This window comes from Nannospalax galili, unplaced genomic scaffold (assembly GCF_000622305.1).
Source record: "Nannospalax galili isolate Female #2095 unplaced genomic scaffold, S.galili_v1.0 scaffold612, whole genome shotgun sequence".
In the NCBI taxonomy this organism is placed as follows: domain Eukaryota; kingdom Metazoa; phylum Chordata; class Mammalia; order Rodentia; family Spalacidae; genus Nannospalax; species Nannospalax galili.
The window spans coordinates 2,122,300-2,142,071 of NW_008333388.1; the positions used below are offsets into that span (position 1 = coordinate 2,122,300).

A 19,772-nucleotide genomic window follows, 5' to 3' on the forward strand; every position below is an offset into this window, starting at 1 on the left:
AGAGGAAGATGGTTGTTTTTCTAATGGGCTCATTCTATCTTCTTCCCTCCTTCCTTCCTTCCCTCCCTCCCTCCTTCCCTCCCTCCTTCCCTCCTTCCTTCCTTCCCTCCCTCCTTTCTTCCTTCCCTCCCTCCTTCCTTCATTCCCTCCCTCCTTCCTTCTTTCCCTCCCTCCTTCTTCTTTCCCTCCCTCCTTCCCTCCCTCCTTCCTTCCTTCTTCCCTCCCTCCTTCCTTCCCTCCGTCCTTCTTCCCTTTCTTCCTTTTATCATCAATCATCTATCACCTATTTGTCACTTGTGTATCATCTTTCTATTATCTAGCTTATCTATCACTTATCTATCTCCTATCTATCATCTACCTATATTTATCATCTATTAATCACATGCCTATCATTTATGTACACTTTTCTTCCCTTTTTTGGCTGAAAAATCAGTTGTGAATTTGGTCCCTGTCCCTGAGAGCAGGTTGTGTTTTCTCTCACTGCTCCTTGCAAGGCCAGCACACAGGACAGTGATGGCTTAAGCAGATCATGCATTTCCCTGACAGAATGAGAAGTATACAGGGAGATTGCTGTCAGAGTTGGCTATGCCTCTCAGAAGGTCATGGGCTGCAGCCTGCTGTTGTCTTGGCACTTTCTGGTGGTGTAAAGATGGCTGTGCCCCTGCATTCATGGAGGTAGCATTCAACTCACTGGTACCAAAGGACAGCAGAGGGGGCAGCACCAGCCCTGGGTGCCCTCTTTGCACCTGGGTGCCCAGCGCCAGCAGCCTTCCTCTTGTGTCTCCTTGGTAGATACTGCCTGGTAGCTGCAAGGGAGGCTGGAAAAGAAAGGTCTCTGCGGTTGCAACACTGTTTCCCCAGCAATTGTCCTGCATGTGTGGTAGGCTGGATGCTGTAGAGTTCAAATCCTGAGCTCTTCTTTCCGTCCCTGGACAGCTGCTTCAGCTGTTAAACTGACTTCTTGTAAACTAATGCCGATCCTTTCTTGTTGGCCACTTGATAGTTTCATTTTTCCCCTTTTGAACTGAAGCATTGCTTGGCTTAGTCTTCCAGATCGTTCCCTGTGGATTTTGTATGCGGTGCTGTTTTGCTCTTTAGGTCTGTAGAGACGCATCAGCATTTCCTGTTCCCATCTTTCCCCTCTGTGCTCACACTGTTCCCCCTTCCCTGCTTTCCTCTCATCCTCTGAGGCTCAGCTCTAGCGGTTGTGTGCCCTGTCCCACCTTCCTTTCTCCACTGTGCCGTGGGCCTCAGTTTTTCTCCGCACTCAGCTTGCCGCAGTCTTGTGGCCTGTTTACTTCCTCGCACATGTGGATGTTTTGTTTCTGCTGCTAGAACATAAGGCTCCTGAGTACAGCAGCCGCCTTGTATTCCTGTGGCGTTCCTTGACTGCTAGCAAATGCCAGAATGTGAGGAATGGAATGAACAAGTGATTATCTCGATGTAAAAAGTAACAGCCTTTTTTTCCAACCTCAAGACTCAATTTGCCTAAAAAGAAAAAGAAAGCAGAAGGTGAGGAGGGGCACGACGGCTCCCTGAGGAACGACAGCAGTTCTGAGCAGCTGGATGCTGACGGGGACTCCTCCAGCGAGGTGTCCAGTGAGATCAACTTCAACTTTGAGTACGCTCAGATGGAGGTGACCATGAAGGCCCTGGGCAGCAATGGTGAGCAGGGCTGCTGTGCTGCCAATGGCTTCTGTGGAGGACAGACCTGCTTCTGGCCACGCCTTTCCTGGGCCCATCCCCAAACTCTGTCTTTGGCTGTAATACCCTACTTTATTGTACTTACAAAACGTGGATTCTCTCTGCTCTGATAGAGATCACTGCAGATTTGTCCTCATGATGGAATCTCTCAGGTTTGGAGCCCCTGGCTTCTTACGCATTTCTGGAGCATTCATTACAACTTAGGTAGTGTGTAGAGCATATGTTAGACCTCAGTGTTCTGTATGGAAGACAGCAGGGAGTAGATCTAATTAGAATGTGTCTCTGATGGTGTTGGGTCGGGGTAGTCAGAAGGACAGATGGTTGACGTGGCCTGTGCTGTTTAGATCCTATGCAGTCCATATTGAACAGCCTGGAGCAGCAGCACGAGGAGGAGAAGCGTTCTGCGCTGGAGCGCCAGCGGCTCATGTACGAGCAGGAGCTGGAGCAGCTCCGGAGAAGGCTGTCTCCCGAGAGGCACAGCTACCGAGCTGGGGACCGGCTCTCCTTCCACTCACCCAGCGCCCAGCAGCGCTTGAGACAGTGGGCTGAGGAGAGGTAGGCGCACAGTGGGCCTGCTCCAGGTAGCACTCGTTCTCCCGGAGAAGGTTCCCAATGGGAACATTACACAGTACTTGCAAAAGAGTAACACTTCAAGAGGGTGTTTAGCTAAGAGCTACTCTGCCTCTCTCCATCCCTCTTCCTTAATTTTTTCCTCCTCTTTCCTCTCTTCTTTCTCTTTCTTTTTTCTTTTCTTTGGGTTGCTGTTGTTGGTATTTTGAAACAGGCCTTGAAATCCCTCTGTAGCCCAGGCTGGCCTGGAACTTAGACTCCTCCTGTCTCAGCCTCTGAGCACTGGGGTCATAGGTATGTACTAACAGGTCAGGGATCTTGGTCCTCTCTTCTCTCTCCCTTTTCATGGTACTGGGGATCAAATCAAGGGCCTGTGCGTGCTAGGCAGGCATTCCACCCCTGAGCCACATTACCAAATCTTATTAAAATGGGAATTGCCAGTATATAGTGCTTTCTTTAAAGCCTCCCCTGTTACGTGGTGCCCATTTTCAGTTTGTGTGGCCTTTGGATTTGAATGAAGAGGTTTATTTTCATTGTATAATGCTTTATGTTCTGAAGGTTGATAGATGCATTTTTTTAAAAAAAAAAAAAAGAGGGGGAAAGAAAGTTGGTTGTCTGGATGGGTTAGCTCAGGTAGGTAAAGCACAGTGCTCAGGAGGTACAGATTACAAGTTCGATCTCTGTGTGGGCTACTTAGCATCGTACTAAATGCCTTCTTCCATGGTTACAGGCCATAAGTCACTAACCTTCTGCTCCTCCGAGTCTGGTCTGCACCAGGCAGCGTCCCTGTCTGCTGGAGAGTGGCAGGCATATTGAATCTCCAGCTCTCTTGAGTCCATCTTGAGTTTATCAAGATGCCCTGGTGTTTCATGTGCAGTTGAATTCTCAGAGCACTGTACTTGCCTGTGGCCATACTGTACAAGGAGTGCTGGTGCTTGTGATGTAGCCCAGGTACCAGTATGCACATGGGGCAGTGTCAGTAATGTGTCCCTGTGTGACCTGAGAGTTGTGCATTAGCGTATCATGACTGGTTTTCTGACGTGCTGTTTTTATATGTTATCTCCTCCCTGCCTCTATAATTTTGGTTTTATTTTGTCTTAAAGAGAAGCAACATTGAATAACAGCTTGATGAGGCTGAGGGAACAAATTGTAAAGGCCAACCTGCTGGTGCGTGAAGCTAGTTACATCGCAGAGGAGCTGGATAAAAGAACTGAATATAAAGTCACCCTCCAGATCCCGGCGTCCAGCCTGGATGCCAACAGGAAGGTGAGGCGCTGGCCCTCCACACAGCATGGTAAAGCTGCTGTTGGCTGATGTTGCACTGGGAGCTACTGTGTGATTGGAACAGTAGGTTTGTGCCCAGATCCTCGCCAAGACCTCTTTGAGGACCTTAGGTCCTCTCTCAAGGAGTGATTTCCTTTGAATTCCCTGCCTCTGGGTAGTTATCCACTAGGCTCATGCTCCCTGCGCCCCTGGACCTGCCACTGCAGCTCCCTCAGCTCCCTCTTCTTACCTGCTTTTTTTGTTGCTGTTTGACACAAGGTTATAGCTTAAACTGGCCTCCAACAGGAGGCAATCCTCCTGCCTCTGCCTCTCAAGTTCTGGGAATACAGGTGTGAGTCACCACACCTTCTTGAATTTTTGAAGCAGTCTTATAGTTTATTAATTAATTTATTTACTAGATTTTTGAGACATGGTCTCACTGTGTAGCCCTGGCTGGCCTAGAGCTCCCTATGTAGACCAGGCTGGCCTCCACCTCACAGAGATTCCCCTACCTCTATCTCCCAAGTGCTGGGATTAAAGGTGTGTACCATGATGCCTAGCTCAGTCCTTCTGTTTATGAAAGCTCAGGCTAGCCATCCTCCTGCCTCGGCCTCCCTTGTGCTGGGATTACAAGTTCTACTGTACCCAGCTGGACGAGCCGTTTTTAACTGCGTTGTGACTGACTTAACTAGATGAGTATTTCTAGATACCAGCCATTGCTGTCTAGGCCCAAGTCCAGTGTTCTCCCACAGAGAAGCCTGTGCCACAAATCACTAATGATATTTCTGTTTGTCCACTACTTCCTGAAGTTGAGAAAGGCCTTTATAATATGTGAAAGAATTCTAAAATTTTACCTTAAGAAAAGGTAAAATTTTACCTTAAGAAAAGGTAATTCTAAAACTTTACCTTAAGAAAATCAAATCTTGGGGCTGGAAAGATGGCTCAGAGGTTAAGAGCCCTGGCTGCTCTTGTAGAGGCCTGGATCTGGTTCCCAGCACTCACATGATGGCTAACAACTATCCATAACTCCATTTCCAAGAGATCTGTTGCCCTCTTCTGGCCTCCATGGGTATTGCATGCATGGGTGCTCTTTGAGCTATCCAAAGTGAGGATACTGCTAACATTTGTTGTTCTCCAAAGAGTTAAAGGGGCACTCTTGATAATTTACTGTTTTAGACATTCCATACAGTTACTTTTTTTTAAAAAAAGTTCACTCTCTTAAGCATTAAGATATTATCCATCAAAAAAAAAATTAAAAATCACATTTTTCTGGATTAGTGAAATGACTCAGCAGGTAAAGGTACTTGCCACTGAGCTTGACGACCTGTGTTTGAACCCCAGGGCGCACATGGTAGAAGGAAAGAATGGATTCCTGCAAGTTGTCCTCTAACCTCCACATCTACACCTACATACAAAATAAGATCAGTAAACGTAAAGAAAATCACACTGTGTGATACCAGCATTTGGGAGGTAGAGCAGAGAGATTAGGACTCAAGGCCAGCCTTGACTACATGAAACCCTGTCTTAACCATGCATCGGGGCTGACTTACCCTTGTCTTTGAATACCTGTGATCTGTCTAGCCATTGATGTTCATAGGATGACCCTAAATACAAATATCCAGTTTTAATTTGTTTATTTCGACTTCCAATTCAACATATTCTGGTCTTTTGGGTTTTGAATTTAAATTTACATTTGACTGCAATCAATTTAAATGTAAATTTATACTAAGTTTACACTGAATTTTTTTTTTTTTTTTTGGTCTTTTTGAGACAGGGTCTCCCTGTAGCCCCAGCTGTCCTGGAACTCACTATGTAGACCAGGCTGTCCTTGAACTCACAGAGATCCGCCAGCCTCTGCCTCCCGAGTGCTGGGATTAAAGACCTGTGCCACCACGCCTGGCCTTACACTGAAATTTTTAGTCTTGATTGCAGTTGACGCTATAGACAATGTTAAGAGTTTTGGAAATCTTTGTAACCATAGGGTTGGTGTGAAGACCTTTGACTGGCAGGTGAGCCCTCAGGGGCTCACATCCACTGTGGATAGCATGGTACTCACACAATCATCCTCCTGTCTCTACAGCGAGGCTCCCTCCTCAGTGAACCTGCAATCCAAGTGAGGAGAAAAGGAAAAGGAAAGCAGATTTGGTCTCTGGAGAAGCTGGACAACAGGCTGTTGGATATGAGAGACCTCTACCAGGAGTGGAAGGAGTGCGAGGAGGACAGCCCGGTGCGCATGGGGGTGCTCACCTGGGGGTGGCAGAAAGCATCACGCAGGAGTGAAGGTCACCTGGGTGTGGCAGAAAGCACCACGCAGGAGTGAACTTGCCTGCTTTAGTTGGAAACCGTATGCTTCTCCAGAACTGCTCTGTTTTTAGAGTAAAATTGATTTTGATTCTCTAAATTGTTGAGCTGAGCATGACTTTTAATAGTCAGTGTTTCTCATAGCTTCTTTTTAAACCTCCCATTTCTCTTTGGGTTTCTAGTGGAATTCTCTGTCCATCTGTTAAGTGAGCACATGTCTCTAGGATTGCTCTGGGGTTCTGTCTAGGACAGGAACCAGGCCTTATCAATGTCTCATCCTGCTTCTCAGCATGTTGCATCTTGCAGATAATAATTCCACAGCACGTGCTTTTACGTTCATTGGTGGTACCTTCACGTTTACACCATTAGGAGCATTTTTGAGGAGTTCTGGCCCCAAAGCAGGTGCCACAGCTCTGTACCGCCACTGGTCCTCATGGCAGGCATCCTCGTTCAGGTCGGCTGTGTTCTTGTATGTACTCAAAGTACTAATCCATGCCCTGTGTCTCAGGTTATGTTCTTCTAGACATTGTAATTTCGAGGTAGGGTCTCACTGTATAACCCAGCCTGCACTTGAACTCCTGGCCTTCCTCCCTCAGCCTCTTGAGTGCTGGGATTATAGGGACGCACTACCACATCCTGTTGCATGCCATGCATTTTCAGTCCTTTGAGTCCTGTTTCCACGTGAAGTTGTTTCCTTCCTTAGCCTTTGGCCCTAGCCTCTGATTGTCATCAGCTCAAATGACTTTTCATAGATGGTATTTTTGTTTGTCAGTTTTCTTCTGTGTTCCTCTCCTGCTTCAACTTAGAAATAAATGCAAAAATAAATGCAGAAAACCCAACCGCTCTCCCCCAGTGGGTTTGCCTCTGATGTGTAGCAATGTGTCTAATGATTTGATCGGTATGTATGACACTCCTGCCCAGAAGAAAAATGAAGAGGTTTAGTATAGGCAACTTTTTCTCACAGCCTGGTATTTGTTTGGGGGACAAAATTTCCACATAAAGAAAAGTACTGACCTGTGTTTGGGATTAGCCTCTGGTGGATCAAGGATGTCAGCCACATGCTAAGAGGACGGTGTGTGGCACACAGTGTGGTGCTTCAGCTTGTGCTTTACTTTGCTATAAAGTATGAGTCCGGGCATATTGGTGAAAGTTTAATTACTTGAGTGCACCAAAAGTAGCTCGCCAGATGTGGTTGTTTTTGAAGTCGTATGTTTGAAATCTCTTTCAGGTAATCCGGTCTTACTTCAAGCGTGCTGACCCTTTCTATGATGAGCAGGAAAATCACAGTCTCATCGGCGTGGCCAATGTCTTCCTGGAGACCCTGTTTTATGATGTGAAGTTGCAGTATGCCGTCCCAATCATCAACCAGAAGGGAGAGGTCAGGCTTCGCTGTGCACCTCACTCCTTTCAGAAAGCTGTTCAGGGAACAGTGGGTGGTGACCGGACAGTGTTGCTGTTCAAAATTTTAATTTTCAATTAGTTCTGACAAGTGATGTGTTTGTTTTATTATGAATACCCTTTGTTTCCTATAGGATTTGAAGGAGGTTTTTTCTTTTTTACTTTGAGAGTGGAGCAGCTGTTAGAACTAGCCCTCTGATTTCTCACACGTGGTTAACCTTAGCACAGAAGAGAGGTCTTCACAGGGAGAAAGACCCCAGCCGGAATCCAGTGTTTGCTTTGCCTCCTTGCTCTAGGTGGCAGGTCGGCTGCATGTGGAGGTAATGCGACTCAGCGGGGCAATTGCAGAGAGGATTGCAGGAGGAGATGATGCTGCAGAGGTTGGCTCTGAGAAGGAAGCCCAGGAGAACAGGCTGGTCTGTATGGTAAGGTCCAGCCCATTCTAGAAGAGCCCAAATGAGACCATTTATGAGACTGTAGGTATGTGTGTAGATATTCTTTTTCAAATACTTGAAAAATGCCCTTTCTCAAATAACTGTAGCGATAGTGTTTTAGGGACCATGTTTCATAGTATATCCTGAGATACCAGCTCACCACTTCTGGGGCTCACTTTGTGAGGCTTTGGTCAAGTCACCTGTTTCTTCTGGCCACTCAGCTTCCGTGGTGTGAGCTACTCCTCTGTCTTGCTCTGTGGAGAAGCCCAGCCATTGCATGCCCGAGTCCTCTGACCGCTCCTGTCCCTCAGCTGCTGCCACAGTCTGTTGGCCCAGCTTCTCTGCACCTTCTTACCCAGGTTCACTCAGTATGCTGTGTCTGCTATTGCAGCATACCAGGCCCAGGTCCCGTCTTCTGAGCTTCCTGTGCATGGTTTCCTAATGCTACCATGTGTTCATGTGTTCCTGTGCAGACCTGTGTCAGATGCAAGGATGTAAAGAGGACCAGGTCCCTGCTGTCTGGTAGCTAGGGACGTTCAGGTGTGAGCCAAAGCCTCCAGTGTATGATCCAGTGCTCATAGAGCAGGCCCCTGATGTCTAGGCACACAGAGGAGAGGAGGTTAATGCAGGCAGTAGGGTCCCGAGGAGGTTCTGGAAGAATGAGACCGCAGGAGCCAGTGGAGGGTGCCAGCTGTGCCTGGCCCACAGGTGCTGCGGTATGTTCGTGGGTGGATAGTATGTAGGTCATCCTGTTCCTGGCTTCTGCCACCATGTGGTTGGAGCTCCTTTCTCACTCTGGAGGGCAGAACAGCCCTTCCTGCATTCCAGACACCCCTAAGTGGACCAGTGCTGCCAGTGGCCCAGAAGCCACACAAGAACCAGTCACAGAGGTTTGGATGACCAGAGATCATCCTGCAGTGTTTAAAAGAGACCGTTAACAGATGAGAGAAGGATGCCTAGGTCAGACTCTGGGTTCTTAACTCATTCTGGGTCCAGCTTCTTCCTCAGTAAATATTCCTAGAAGGTTGAAGTGCATGTTGAAAGAATAAGTCACACATTAGCCACAGGTAGATGGAGAGTTGGGCTGCTTTCTGCACCCAGAGACCTGTGCTGCTCCATGACGTCAGTGGGAGGAGGAATTGCCTGGTTCGTGAACAGCTTCATCTTTGCTGCCCTTGTACTTGATTTTAGAACCTCTTCATCGAGGTCTGTGATTTATTACCAGAGACAGAGACTGGCATTTTGACTCCACATGTCCCATTTCAGGGGTGATAGGTCAGCGATCGCGGCTCTGGAAGGTCAAGTTTCACAGCATACAGTCACATGCATGTACACTGTCTCATTTGAAATTCTGAAAATCACTGAGAAAAGTATATCTGCGCTAACATGACTAATGGAAGATAGCAAACATGAAGACAGCGAGCACAGTGCAGTCAGCTCCCAGTCACCCCCGCTCCGCACCGCCCAGCACTGCCCCCCGTCACCCCCGCTCCGCACCGCCCAGCACTGCCCCCCCAGTCACCCCCGCTCCGCACCGCCCAGCACTGCCCCCCGTCACCCCCGCTCCGCACCGCCCAGCACTGCCCCCCCAGTCACCCCCGCTCCGCACCGCCCAGCACTGCCCCCCGTCACCCCCGCTCCGCACTGCCCCAGCACTGCCCCCCGTCACCCCCGCTCCGCACTGCCCCAGCACTGCCCCCCGTCACCCCCGCTCCGCACTGCCCCAGCACTGCCCCCCGTCACCCCCGCTCCGCACTGCCCCAGCACTGCCCCCCGTCACCCCCGCTCCGCACTGCCCCAGCACTGCCCCCCGTCACCCCCGCTCCGCACTGCCCCAGCACTGCCCCCCGTCACCCCCGCTCCGCACTGCCCCAGCACTGCCCCCCGTCACCCCCGCTCCGCACCGCCCAGCACTGCCCCCCCAGTCACCCCCGCTCCGCACCAGCACTGCCCCCTCTAGTCACCCCCGCAACGCACTGCCCCAGCACTGCCCCTCAGTCACCCCCACTCCCCACTGCGCCCCCCAGTCACCTGCAGTCCTGCACCTCCATGCTCTCACCTCCCCAGAAATGGCTTGAAGTTGCCCAACATCATGTTTCATCTGAGTAGAATGTGTCCCCAAAACCGTGTGTGTTCAAAATAAGTCATCAAAACATCATTCCTTAGCACTGTGATGTATGGGTTTCTTAAGTTTCTTTGCTGATTTCACCCAGGTTTCTTTTAATCTCTAGGTTCTGCTCTCCCCCTCCCCCCCCTTTCTCTCCTTCCCTCCCTCCACCTTCTCTCCCCTTGTGGTTTATTTGGTATAAAGCCTAGGTTGTTGCCCTTTGGACTCTGCTGATCACTGTTGCTTGATACAGTTGTTGAGCTGCCTTAGATGTGGGTTGCTGGCTAGATATGAAGTACTGTGTGGTAGAAGAGCAAATGGTACATTTTTCTATCAAAATTACTGATTTTGAAAGTCTTGATATCTTAATGAACTCTTAGACTTAACATACGTGTTGCAATCCTTTGTATCCATTAGCTGTGTTAAGTTCTAGTGTTCCCAAATTTGAGTGACTGCAGCCACTTTAGTTGGGTCTTGATTCCTGCAGACATTTCCTGAGCCTCACCGACTGACCCTCACGGACTGACCCTCACAGACTGATTGCTCTTGGGTGACAGACATGGTCTCATTCTGTGTACATTCCCTGTCTTGGCCCACAAACCCACTGTTTCTCCAAGGAGTAACGCTCCTTTAAGTGCGAAGCGGTTTTTAGAGATTTTGTCCTACCTGTAAGCTCCCTTTGTGTAGAAAAGGCAAAGACAGATAGCCATGTGCTGTTGAACAGAGTAGCAGTGTGGAGTCAGCCTGGAGACGCGAGACACCGAGAGTCATGGAAACCACGGGCCAGACAAGAAGTCCAGAGGGTTTTTTCCATGATGAAAGAATGTGCCCATATTTATATTTTCAGAGACATTAAATTAAAAGCCCCACTCTTTGGCTGTTCTGCATTGAGCTGCAAGTTGAGTGTGGTATTCTGACACCTTGTGGTGATTTTAATTTTTGTATGCAAAAACTTCAACAATAACAACACCCTCCCCCAGACCCCTTGGATTCTGATATCTGGCCATTCCACACCCCCTGGGTTCTGATACCTGGCCATTCCACACCCCCCTGGGTTCTGATACCTGGCCATTCCACACCCCCTGGGTTCTGATACCTGGCCATTCCACACCCCCGGGTTCTGATACCTGGCCATTCCACACCCCCTGAGTTCTGATACCTGGCCATTCCAGACCCCCTGGGTTCTGATACCTGGCCATTCCACACCCCCTGGGTTCTGATATCAGGCCATTCCACACCCCCTGGGTTCTGATACCTGGTCATTCCTCTTTCCCAGTGTTCTTCAGTCCTGGCAGCCTCAGTCCCCAGGAGTTGCTTTTAGAGAGCAGGTCAGCATATGCAGGCTTGTTTTTTGCTCATTTCTAAGCTGGGTTGAGCTGAACTAATGTAGGAAGGAAATGGCTTTCAGATGGAATTCCATCCCAGATCAGTGTGTGGATGTCCCGCTCAGTGTGGGACCTGCTGTCATTCCCCTCATTGGTGTGGCTGGCCCCCTTCCTTCTAGGAGAAAGCTAAGCCTGAGACAGCACAGATTTGAACTGACACTGGCTCACAAGCTAGAGAGAGGTGTGTCAATGACAAGATTGTGGAGGTACGCAGGTCTTCCCCCATACCACACTGCCTCATTTAGAGAATGTAAGAAACATTTTTAAACATGTGGAGGAAAAATGTTTAAAATTTTTTCATGAAAAATTTATCATAGAATGTTGATGGCTTGGCTTGGTGGCTTGGCTTGGTGTGGAGAGAAAATGTCAGTCTTTGATAGCTTGTCAGGGGATTGTTACCTGTGGGCTTCAAGCTGTCGATGTCACAGAAAGATTGAATTAAAATGGAGCTGCTGTTTGTTGTTGACCCCTTTTGTACATGTTACACAGGAAGTCTGCTTCTTGTGATTTTGTGTCCTTAACAACCCTTAAATGTCAAGGTTATATTGGAGGTTGCCGGACTGTGTGAATGTACACCACGGAATCTTTATTTTCATTAAGTTTATTTACTAGATGTAGAATGAATCAGGCAACATACAGAAAATGACCAGGTGAAGAGCGCTGCTTATGACCAGTGCTCAGTTGTGTGAAAATTGGCTTAATCATGACATCAGAACGTAACATAACTCAGTAAGCTTAGGGTTTAGTGTACTTCATAATTGGAGTTTTATACTATTCACAAGTTACCACCGAAACTCCAAATTGAAAATCAGATGCTGCCACAAAGAGAAATATGAAGAATGTTTGGCTACTTTAAGATCTGTTAAAGGAACTGGGTATGGTGGTGCACACCTTAAATCCCAGCACTTGGGAGGCAGAGGCAGGCAGATCTCTGTGAGTTCCAGGCCAGCCTGGTCTACATAGTGCGTTCCAGGCCTGATGGGGCTACAGGCAGACCCAAAAAGACCAGGAAAAAAAAAATCTGTTAAAGGAAGCTGGAGAGGTGGCTCAATGGTTAGGAGTATTTGCTGCCCTCAAAGGACCTGAGTTTACTTCCCAACACCCACACTGGGTGATTCACAACTGCTTGCAAGTCTAGCTCCAAGGAATATGATACCCGCTTCTGGCCTCCACAGGTACCTGTACATGCATGGCATTCACAACACACACACACACACACAAATAAAAATAATGGGGCTGGAGAGATGGCTCAGTGGTTAAGAGACTTTGCTGCTGTTCCATAGGACTGGGGTTTAGTTCTCAGAGCCCATGTTAAGCAGCTTGCACCTGCTTGTACTGCCAGTTCACGGGGTTCTGACACCCTCTTCTGGATTCCACAAGCACCTACACTCGTGCACATACCCACACTCATACATATACATATACACATAATTTAAAAATGGCTGGGTATGGTGGCACATGCCTTTAATCCCAGCACTTGGGAGGCAGGTGGATCTTTGTGAGTTCGAGGCCAGCCTGGTCTACATAGTGAGTTCCAGGATAGCTGGGGCTACAAGGTGACCCTGTCTCAAAAAAGACCGAAAAAAAAAAAAAAGTGATAAAAATAGGGGCTACAGAGATGGCTCAGCAGTTATGAGTACTGGCTGCTTTTGCAGAGGACCCAGGTTCAGTTCCCAGCACCCATATGATGGCTAACAACCATCTGTAACTCCAGTCCCAGGGGGTCCTATACCCTCCTTGGGCCTCCACGAGCACTGCATGACATGAGTGCACTTACATAAATGTAGGCAAAGCACTCATACCCATAAAATAAAAATATAAAATTATTAAAGTGGGGCTGAAGAGACGTCTCAGCAGTTAAGAGCACTGGCTGCTCTTCAGAGAACCCAAGTTTAGCTCCCAGCACACACATGGCAACTAACAACCACCTGTAACTCTAGTTCCAGGGGACCTGACACCTTCTGGCTTCCATGGGCATTGCATGCACATGGTGCACTTACATGCATTCAGGCAAAACATTCATACACATAAAAAAAGATAAATAAATCAATTGAAAAATTGAAAGCATGATAAAAATAAGTATTAGAAGGAAGACCTGTTCCAGGTGTGTGTCAGGTGTGGGGTCTGACGAGGCACCAGCTTCTGGCTCTGCTTCATTGTCGTGGGCTCCGTGGTCCTGGTCCTTTCCTTTGAATGCTTCCCCATCCTCTGCATGGGGAAGGCGTTGTAAATGTCAGTGCAGAATACAGTATCTTCTCCCATTCCATTCTCCCTCCAGATCATCAAGGCACATTCTCGGTGCTGAAATTCTAACAGTGATAATCAAGCTGCAGCCACATGTGGCATTTCTGTTTCAGAACCGCTTCCTCTTCAGATCAAGTACGTGTCTTCCCTTTCCTGAGTATTTGCTGCTTGATTGACTCAGACACCAATTTTCATCTTCCCTCACTGAACCGAACAGCTTTGTTCTTTCCTTCTGAAGTGCTGAACGGCGTTGATTTCTGAGAACTTTCTTCTGAATTGATGATGATGATGTCCTTTTGTTCTGACAGACTAGAATTCTGATGCTGCTCGCAGCCTCTAAATGCTGCACAGCACCCACCATGGTGATCAGGCCATCGTTGCCCAGTGCCAGGCCTCTGGTGTGATAATCATGGTCATGGCTCTGTGCAGGACAGTCCCCACAGCAAATGGGAAGTGGACAGAGTAGAGCAGCAGTTAGTGACAGTCAGGACAGGAGCTCTACCATGCATCTCTGACTCCAGGTACTCCTTGGAACCTGATGGTTAAAAAACAAACAGAGCCTTCTTTGCCTTTCAGGTTAAAATACTCCAGGCCACTGGGTTGCCACAACATCTGTGCCACTTTGTATTCTGCAAATACGACTTCTGGGATCAGCAGGAGCCAGTGACCGTTGCCCCTGAAGTGGATACCTCCTCGTCTCCTACCAGCAAGGAGCCGCAGTGCATGGTTGTCTTCGATCACTGCAGTGTGAGTTCCTTCGTGGTCGAGATCAGTGTCTGGACTACTGACATATGAACAAAACTGTACAGCGAGCTGCTTCAGACATTTGTGCGCTGTGTGGCTTGGAGTGGTGTCCCAGGCCCAGAGCCCAAGTATCAGTTCATTCATCACGCCCACAATCAGACAGTAACTTTGTGTAAAGAAAAGGTCCTTAGATGTATATGTGAGTACTCTTCTCCAGAGGGACTCCATGTTTTATGAAAGAGGTTAAGAAACTGTCACATAAAACGTTAAAAACTAGTGTTTTAGCAAAAATGAAGAAAGCAGTCAAGAGAGCGCCCTGTTGAGCACCCCATGCTCTGCTGAGCACTTGGCTGTTCTGCCCGTCCTTACCAGTTGATGATGGTGCTTTTGTCGGCCGAAGAAGCCCCAAGAGGTTCATTTGTTCATAGCAGCGATAGTCGCTTTGCTTTGACTACTGACCAACAGGACTCCTGGTGGCTCCAGAGTCATTTTTGCTGCTACTCCACACTTGACTCATCTCACTTTTTGAAGAATGGGGTTTGTCCCTAATCTGTGTAGAGCAGAGATGCATCTTCAGTACATTAGATAAGGACAGAAGGTGTGAGAGGAAACACCCAGGAGACAGGGATTCCATAAAGTTAACCTGGTTTCAGAGTGAAATCCTAATTGCAAAATGCTGTCTGATGCAAATGGAGAGGTTGGGAGAATTTTTAAAATTAGATGTTTTTCTTACCACTAATCATTATTTCTCCCCCCACCTTATTTATTTATTTTTTTATCTTTTTGAGACAGGGTCTTCCTGTAGCCCCAGCTGTCCTAGAACTCACTATGTAGACCAGGCTGGCCTTGAACTCAGAGATCTGCCTGCCTCTGCCTCCCGAGTGCTGGGACTACAGGTGTGCGCCACCAGGCCTGGCTACTTCTTTTCCTTTTTATGTAAGGTAGTTAGCTCCCAAAATACTGGGAGAATGATTTTTTGTAACATACTACCTGCTGCATGTAGTAACCTTTATTTAATTTTTATTTATTTATTTTAATTTTATGTGTAAGAGTGTTTTGCCTGTATGTATGTAAGTACACCCATGTGTTCAGTGCCTGCAGAGGCCAAAAGAGGTCATTGGATCCCCTGGAACTGGAGTTACTGATGGTGCTTAGCCACCATGTGGGTGCTGGGAACCAAACCCAGGTCTTCTGCAGGAACAGCCAGAGCTCTTAACCGCTGAGCCGTCTCTCCAGCCCCAGTCATAGCTATTTTTAAAAGCAAGACTGTTGCTTCTGCACACCCTCAGGGGTATCAGGTGACAGTTCTGTTCAATACCCAAAGCATGCTGTTGTCCGTTTCTTTCCTCCTTGGTATAATTAAGTACTTGATGTCTGGTAGAGGTAGTCAGAAGACCAACAAGTGTGTGCTGCTTTGCAATGAGCTGTTGTGTTTCAGGAGTTTTCTGTTAATATCACTGAAGACTTCATTGAGTATCTTTCGGAAGGAGCCTTGGCTATTGAAGTATATGGGCATAAAATGAATGATCCTCGGAAAAATCCAGCCCTGTGGGATTTGGGAATCATCCAAGCAAAAACAAGGAGTCTTCGGGACAGGTGAATTTTCTGTATCCACTGGATTCAATTTCTATTTTTTAAAAAAATTGCTAGAGATCAATACTGTCATTTATTATTTATCATTTTTTTCTTGTCTATGTGTGTGTTTTATGCATGTGTGCATGTGTGCGTGCGTGTGTGCATGTATGAGGGTATATGTGTGTGCTTTCACTCATGGGGACCAAACTTGATATTGGAAGTCACAGAGATCCTCCTGCCTCTGCTTCCTGAGTGCTGGGATTAAAGGTGTGTGCCACCATTCCCAGCTGACATTGGAGATTTCCCTAGATCATCCTCCACCTCACTCATTGAGGCAAGGCCTCTTAGTCGAACCCAGAGCTTGCCAACAGGGATGGCCTGGTTAGCCAGCTTGCTTCAGGCTCTCCTGTGTCGACTTGCAAGCGTTGGATTTACAGGCGGGCTGTCACAGCTACCTGACATTTACGTGGGTTCTGGAGCTCCAGACCCCCTGCTCAGACTTGTGCAGCAAGCGCTTTAACTACTGAGCCATCTCCTCACCCACCAACACTTTGGAAACTAAATGTTGCCACTTCCTACACACCATCAGCTTTCTGGGTAGGTAGAATCATGTAGCTCTTCAAGGGGTGACAGAGACGGTGCTTCGGAGGGAGGTCACTTGCTGCTGAGGGTTTTCTGTTCATCAGCCGTGGAGAGATGAAGTTGCCGCAGCCTGTGTTTACTTCGTCTCCCGCTCACAGGTTTTTCCTTGGTGGTGGTTGCCTGTTTGAGTTCATGCTGCTGGGGTTTGAACAAAGGGCCTTGCACATGCTGGGCAAGCACTGCCCAGTGCCCCACCCGCAGCCCTTCCCAGCTCCTTGATAGGAGTAGTAGACATGTTGTTGACGTAAATGGAAGAGCTGAGGGAACGGCTGAGACAGAAGCTGTTTTTACTTTGGTCTAATTATAGGTGAGAAACAGATTTTCCTTTTTTTCTTTTTGCATTAAGAAAGTTTTAGTAAACCCTAAATTGGAAGGTGAGTTTTTTTCCCTTGATTCTCGAACTGACCTGAGAACAGATCCCTGTCAAGTCTCTGAGCTGCCACTGTTTTCTGTGAGCAGAGGGTCCTTGTACTTTCTGAGTACCTGATGAGATATTTCAGTTATCGAATAACTATTTGGGGATAGATTTGCCATTATCTTTATTTTTTATGTGGTATGCATGTATGGAAGTGTATGTGTGCACGTGTGCATGCACATAAAGGCCAGATGTTGACATCAGGTGTCTTCCTCAATTGCTCTGCACCTTAGATATTGAGGCAGAATCTCTTACTTGAACCCAGAGCTCCCTGATTTGGTGAGTCTAGCTAGCCAACTTGCTCTGGGGACTCACTTGTCTCTGCTTCCCGTGTGCTGACATTACAGGTTGGCCATTTATGTGGGTTTGAACTCTGGTTCTCATGTTTTTACCTGTGGAGTCATCTCTCCAGCGCCACATTGCAGTGTCTGTCAGAACAACCAGTGGCTAGAGATGTAGCTCACTGGTAGAGACTTGCTTAGTATATGAAGGCCACCCAGGTTAATCCCCAGCAACACAAAACAAGCAACCACCACCAAAGAAGCCGTTTCTACTTCTGATGTTGTTGGTTTGAATTTGTTCTTCATTGTATCTGTTAGTATGTGCTTATACATTTCTTTTTAAAAATATTTTCTTATTTTTTATTTTATGTGTGAGTGTATTGCCTGCATGTTTGTAAGTGCACCCATGTTGTGGAATGCCCATGTTGTGGAATGCCCGTGGAGGGTGAGGTCAGAAGTGGGTATAGTATCCCCTGGAACTGGAGTTACGGATGGTTGTGAGCCACTATGTGGGTGCTGGGAATTGAACACAGGTCCTCTACAAGAACAGCTAGTGCTCTTAACCACCGAGCCATCTCTCCAGCCCCACTTGTACATTTCTTTTCAAGAGCATTCCACTGAGTCACTCTGTTTACAGGTCATTCTCATTGTTAAGTCAAGCTGAAGATCCTAGGGTTCCTGTATTTGAATAGAATGGGATGATTTAGGGGCTGGAGATGTGGTTTGGTTGGTAGCATGCTTGCCTGGCATGCATGAAGGGTTGGAGTTGATTCCTATCCCTGTGCATACTGTGTGGTGCTGCACACTTGTAATCCCAGAAGGAGGCAAGGGATCCAAGGTTCAGGTTGTCTTTGTTATGTAGAGTTTGAGGCCAGCCTGGGCAAGATGAAACTCTGTCTTAAAAAAAAAAAGTATAATTAAAAAAAAAGTATAATTTCCCAAGAACTGCATGTGTTTCCTAGGTGGAGCGAAGTCACCAGGAAGTTGGAATTCTGGGTTCAGATCTTGGAACAGAATGAGAATGGAGAACACTGCCCTGTGGAAGTGATTTCTGCCAAGGACGTCCCAACAGGGGGCGTCTTCCAGCTCCGGCAGGTACCGAGATTGCTGTTGTTCATAGTAAATTCCTTGGCACTGGAAGGCTTATACTGGATTCTTTTACCAGAAATGTCGATGGCAATGAAAAGCACACCGGCCAACTCCATTTCTTGTTCAAATTGCTCCCACCTCACTGCCGTTCTTTTACTGTTGAGTCTTGGTACTTGTGATATCTTAAAGGCAGTTACTGAGAGGGTTAAGGAAAAGATAAGCCTTTTTTTTTTTTTTTTTAACATCTTATTTATTGTGTGTGTGTATGTGCGTGTGTGCATGCATGCATGAGTGAGCATGTTTGAGCAAGCTCACATACCACTGTACATGTATAGAGTTCAGAGGACAACTTTTAAGTGTCGGTTCTCTCCTTCTACCATGTGGGTCCTGAGGATTAAGTCCTGAGGATTTAGTCCTGAGGACTAAACCAAGGTTGTCAACTTTGGCGACGGGTGCCTTTACCTGCTGAGCCATCTCTGTGGCCCTCCAGAAAAAGAAAAAGAAAAAAAAAATAAAAATTAAAGGAAAAAACTTAGAATTGAGTGGTAAGTCAGAAAACAAACATATTAAGCAATATTCACACATTCATGGACTCAAGGAAAAGTGGTTCAACATGGCAGAAAAATGATCATGCAAGGCCTGACCTGCTGGCTCACTGCTGGCCCTGCTGTGTCTGAGCTGTGTACCTGTGAACACCTTCCATGTCCTCTCCCTCCACCTGGACTGAGGAGAGGGGTTGGCACCAGCTTCATGGGGTTTGTATGAGAATTAGGGAGTGCTGGGCAGAGTGCTTGACACTGAGTGGGTAAGAATGCTCAAAGAGCCAGGCAGCAGAGGGCGCTGTGCCTGGTCAGTCAGGCACGTCACCATCTCTCAGTCTGCACTGCCAGCAAACAGTGATGAGGAAATCCTCTCTTCTAGTTAATATTTTTGGTTAGCGTACAGAGTCATGGACTTCACTTTGACAGTTTCATACATATGCCTCCTGCTTCTTAACCCCTGTCTTGCTGGTCTTCTCCCCCGAACTGTCGCCCCTTCTGTGTTCATGCCACGTGTTCCAAAGAGTGAAAAAAATTCTTCATATAATTTGCATAAATGATCTGGAGATTCTCTTTTTGCTTTGCATTGTTCAAACATCCAGTAGACTACTGCGTACTCTGTTTCCATACTTTAAAACATATCAGGGAGCTGGAGAGGTGGCCCAGCGACCAAGAGCGCTTGCCGCTCTTCCAGAGGACCCAACTTTGGTTCTCATTAATTAAAATAAATCTTAAGGGGGCCGGAGAGATGGCTCAGCAGTTAAGAGTACTGACTGCACTTGCAGAAGACCCGGGTTCAATTCCCAGCACCCACATGGCGGCTGCGAACCATCCTTAACTCCAGTTCCAGGGGACTCTGAAGCCCTCTTCTGACCTCTGCGGCATTGCATGACATGGGTGCACTCACATACATACAGGCAATACACTCATACACATAAAATAATAAAAAATATAAAAAAAATATTAGAATTTCTCTAGAAATGAACATTCAAAGAATTTATATGCTTTAATATTTAAATTTCTTATGGTTTTGGAAGGTGGAAGCAGGGGCTGGAGGGATGTCTTGGTGGTTAAGAGCCAT

The 19,772-nt window shown here is 47.3% G+C and overlaps 1 protein-coding gene across 4 annotated transcripts in view; it reads left to right on the forward strand.

The window, feature by feature from the left end:
- The window catches only part of Kif13b (kinesin family member 13B), a 153,053-nt gene that overhangs the window by 75,137 nt on the left and 58,144 nt on the right, over window positions 1-19,772 (forward strand). For all 4 annotated transcript variants that reach the window (XM_008828113.3, XM_008828112.3, XM_029561110.1 and 1 more), the window contains exons 15-23: window positions 1,478-1,665; window positions 2,049-2,259; window positions 3,378-3,540; window positions 5,618-5,764; window positions 7,067-7,216; window positions 7,533-7,661; window positions 13,983-14,153; window positions 15,589-15,746; window positions 18,026-18,158. In XM_008828113.3, coding sequence (XP_008826335.1) covers window positions 1,478-1,665; window positions 2,049-2,259; window positions 3,378-3,540; window positions 5,618-5,764; window positions 7,067-7,216; window positions 7,533-7,661; window positions 13,983-14,153; window positions 15,589-15,746; window positions 18,026-18,158 — 1,450 coding nt within the window. The remainder of the gene's footprint in view (window positions 1-1,477; window positions 1,666-2,048; window positions 2,260-3,377; window positions 3,541-5,617; window positions 5,765-7,066; window positions 7,217-7,532; window positions 7,662-13,982; window positions 14,154-15,588; window positions 15,747-18,025; window positions 18,159-19,772) is intronic.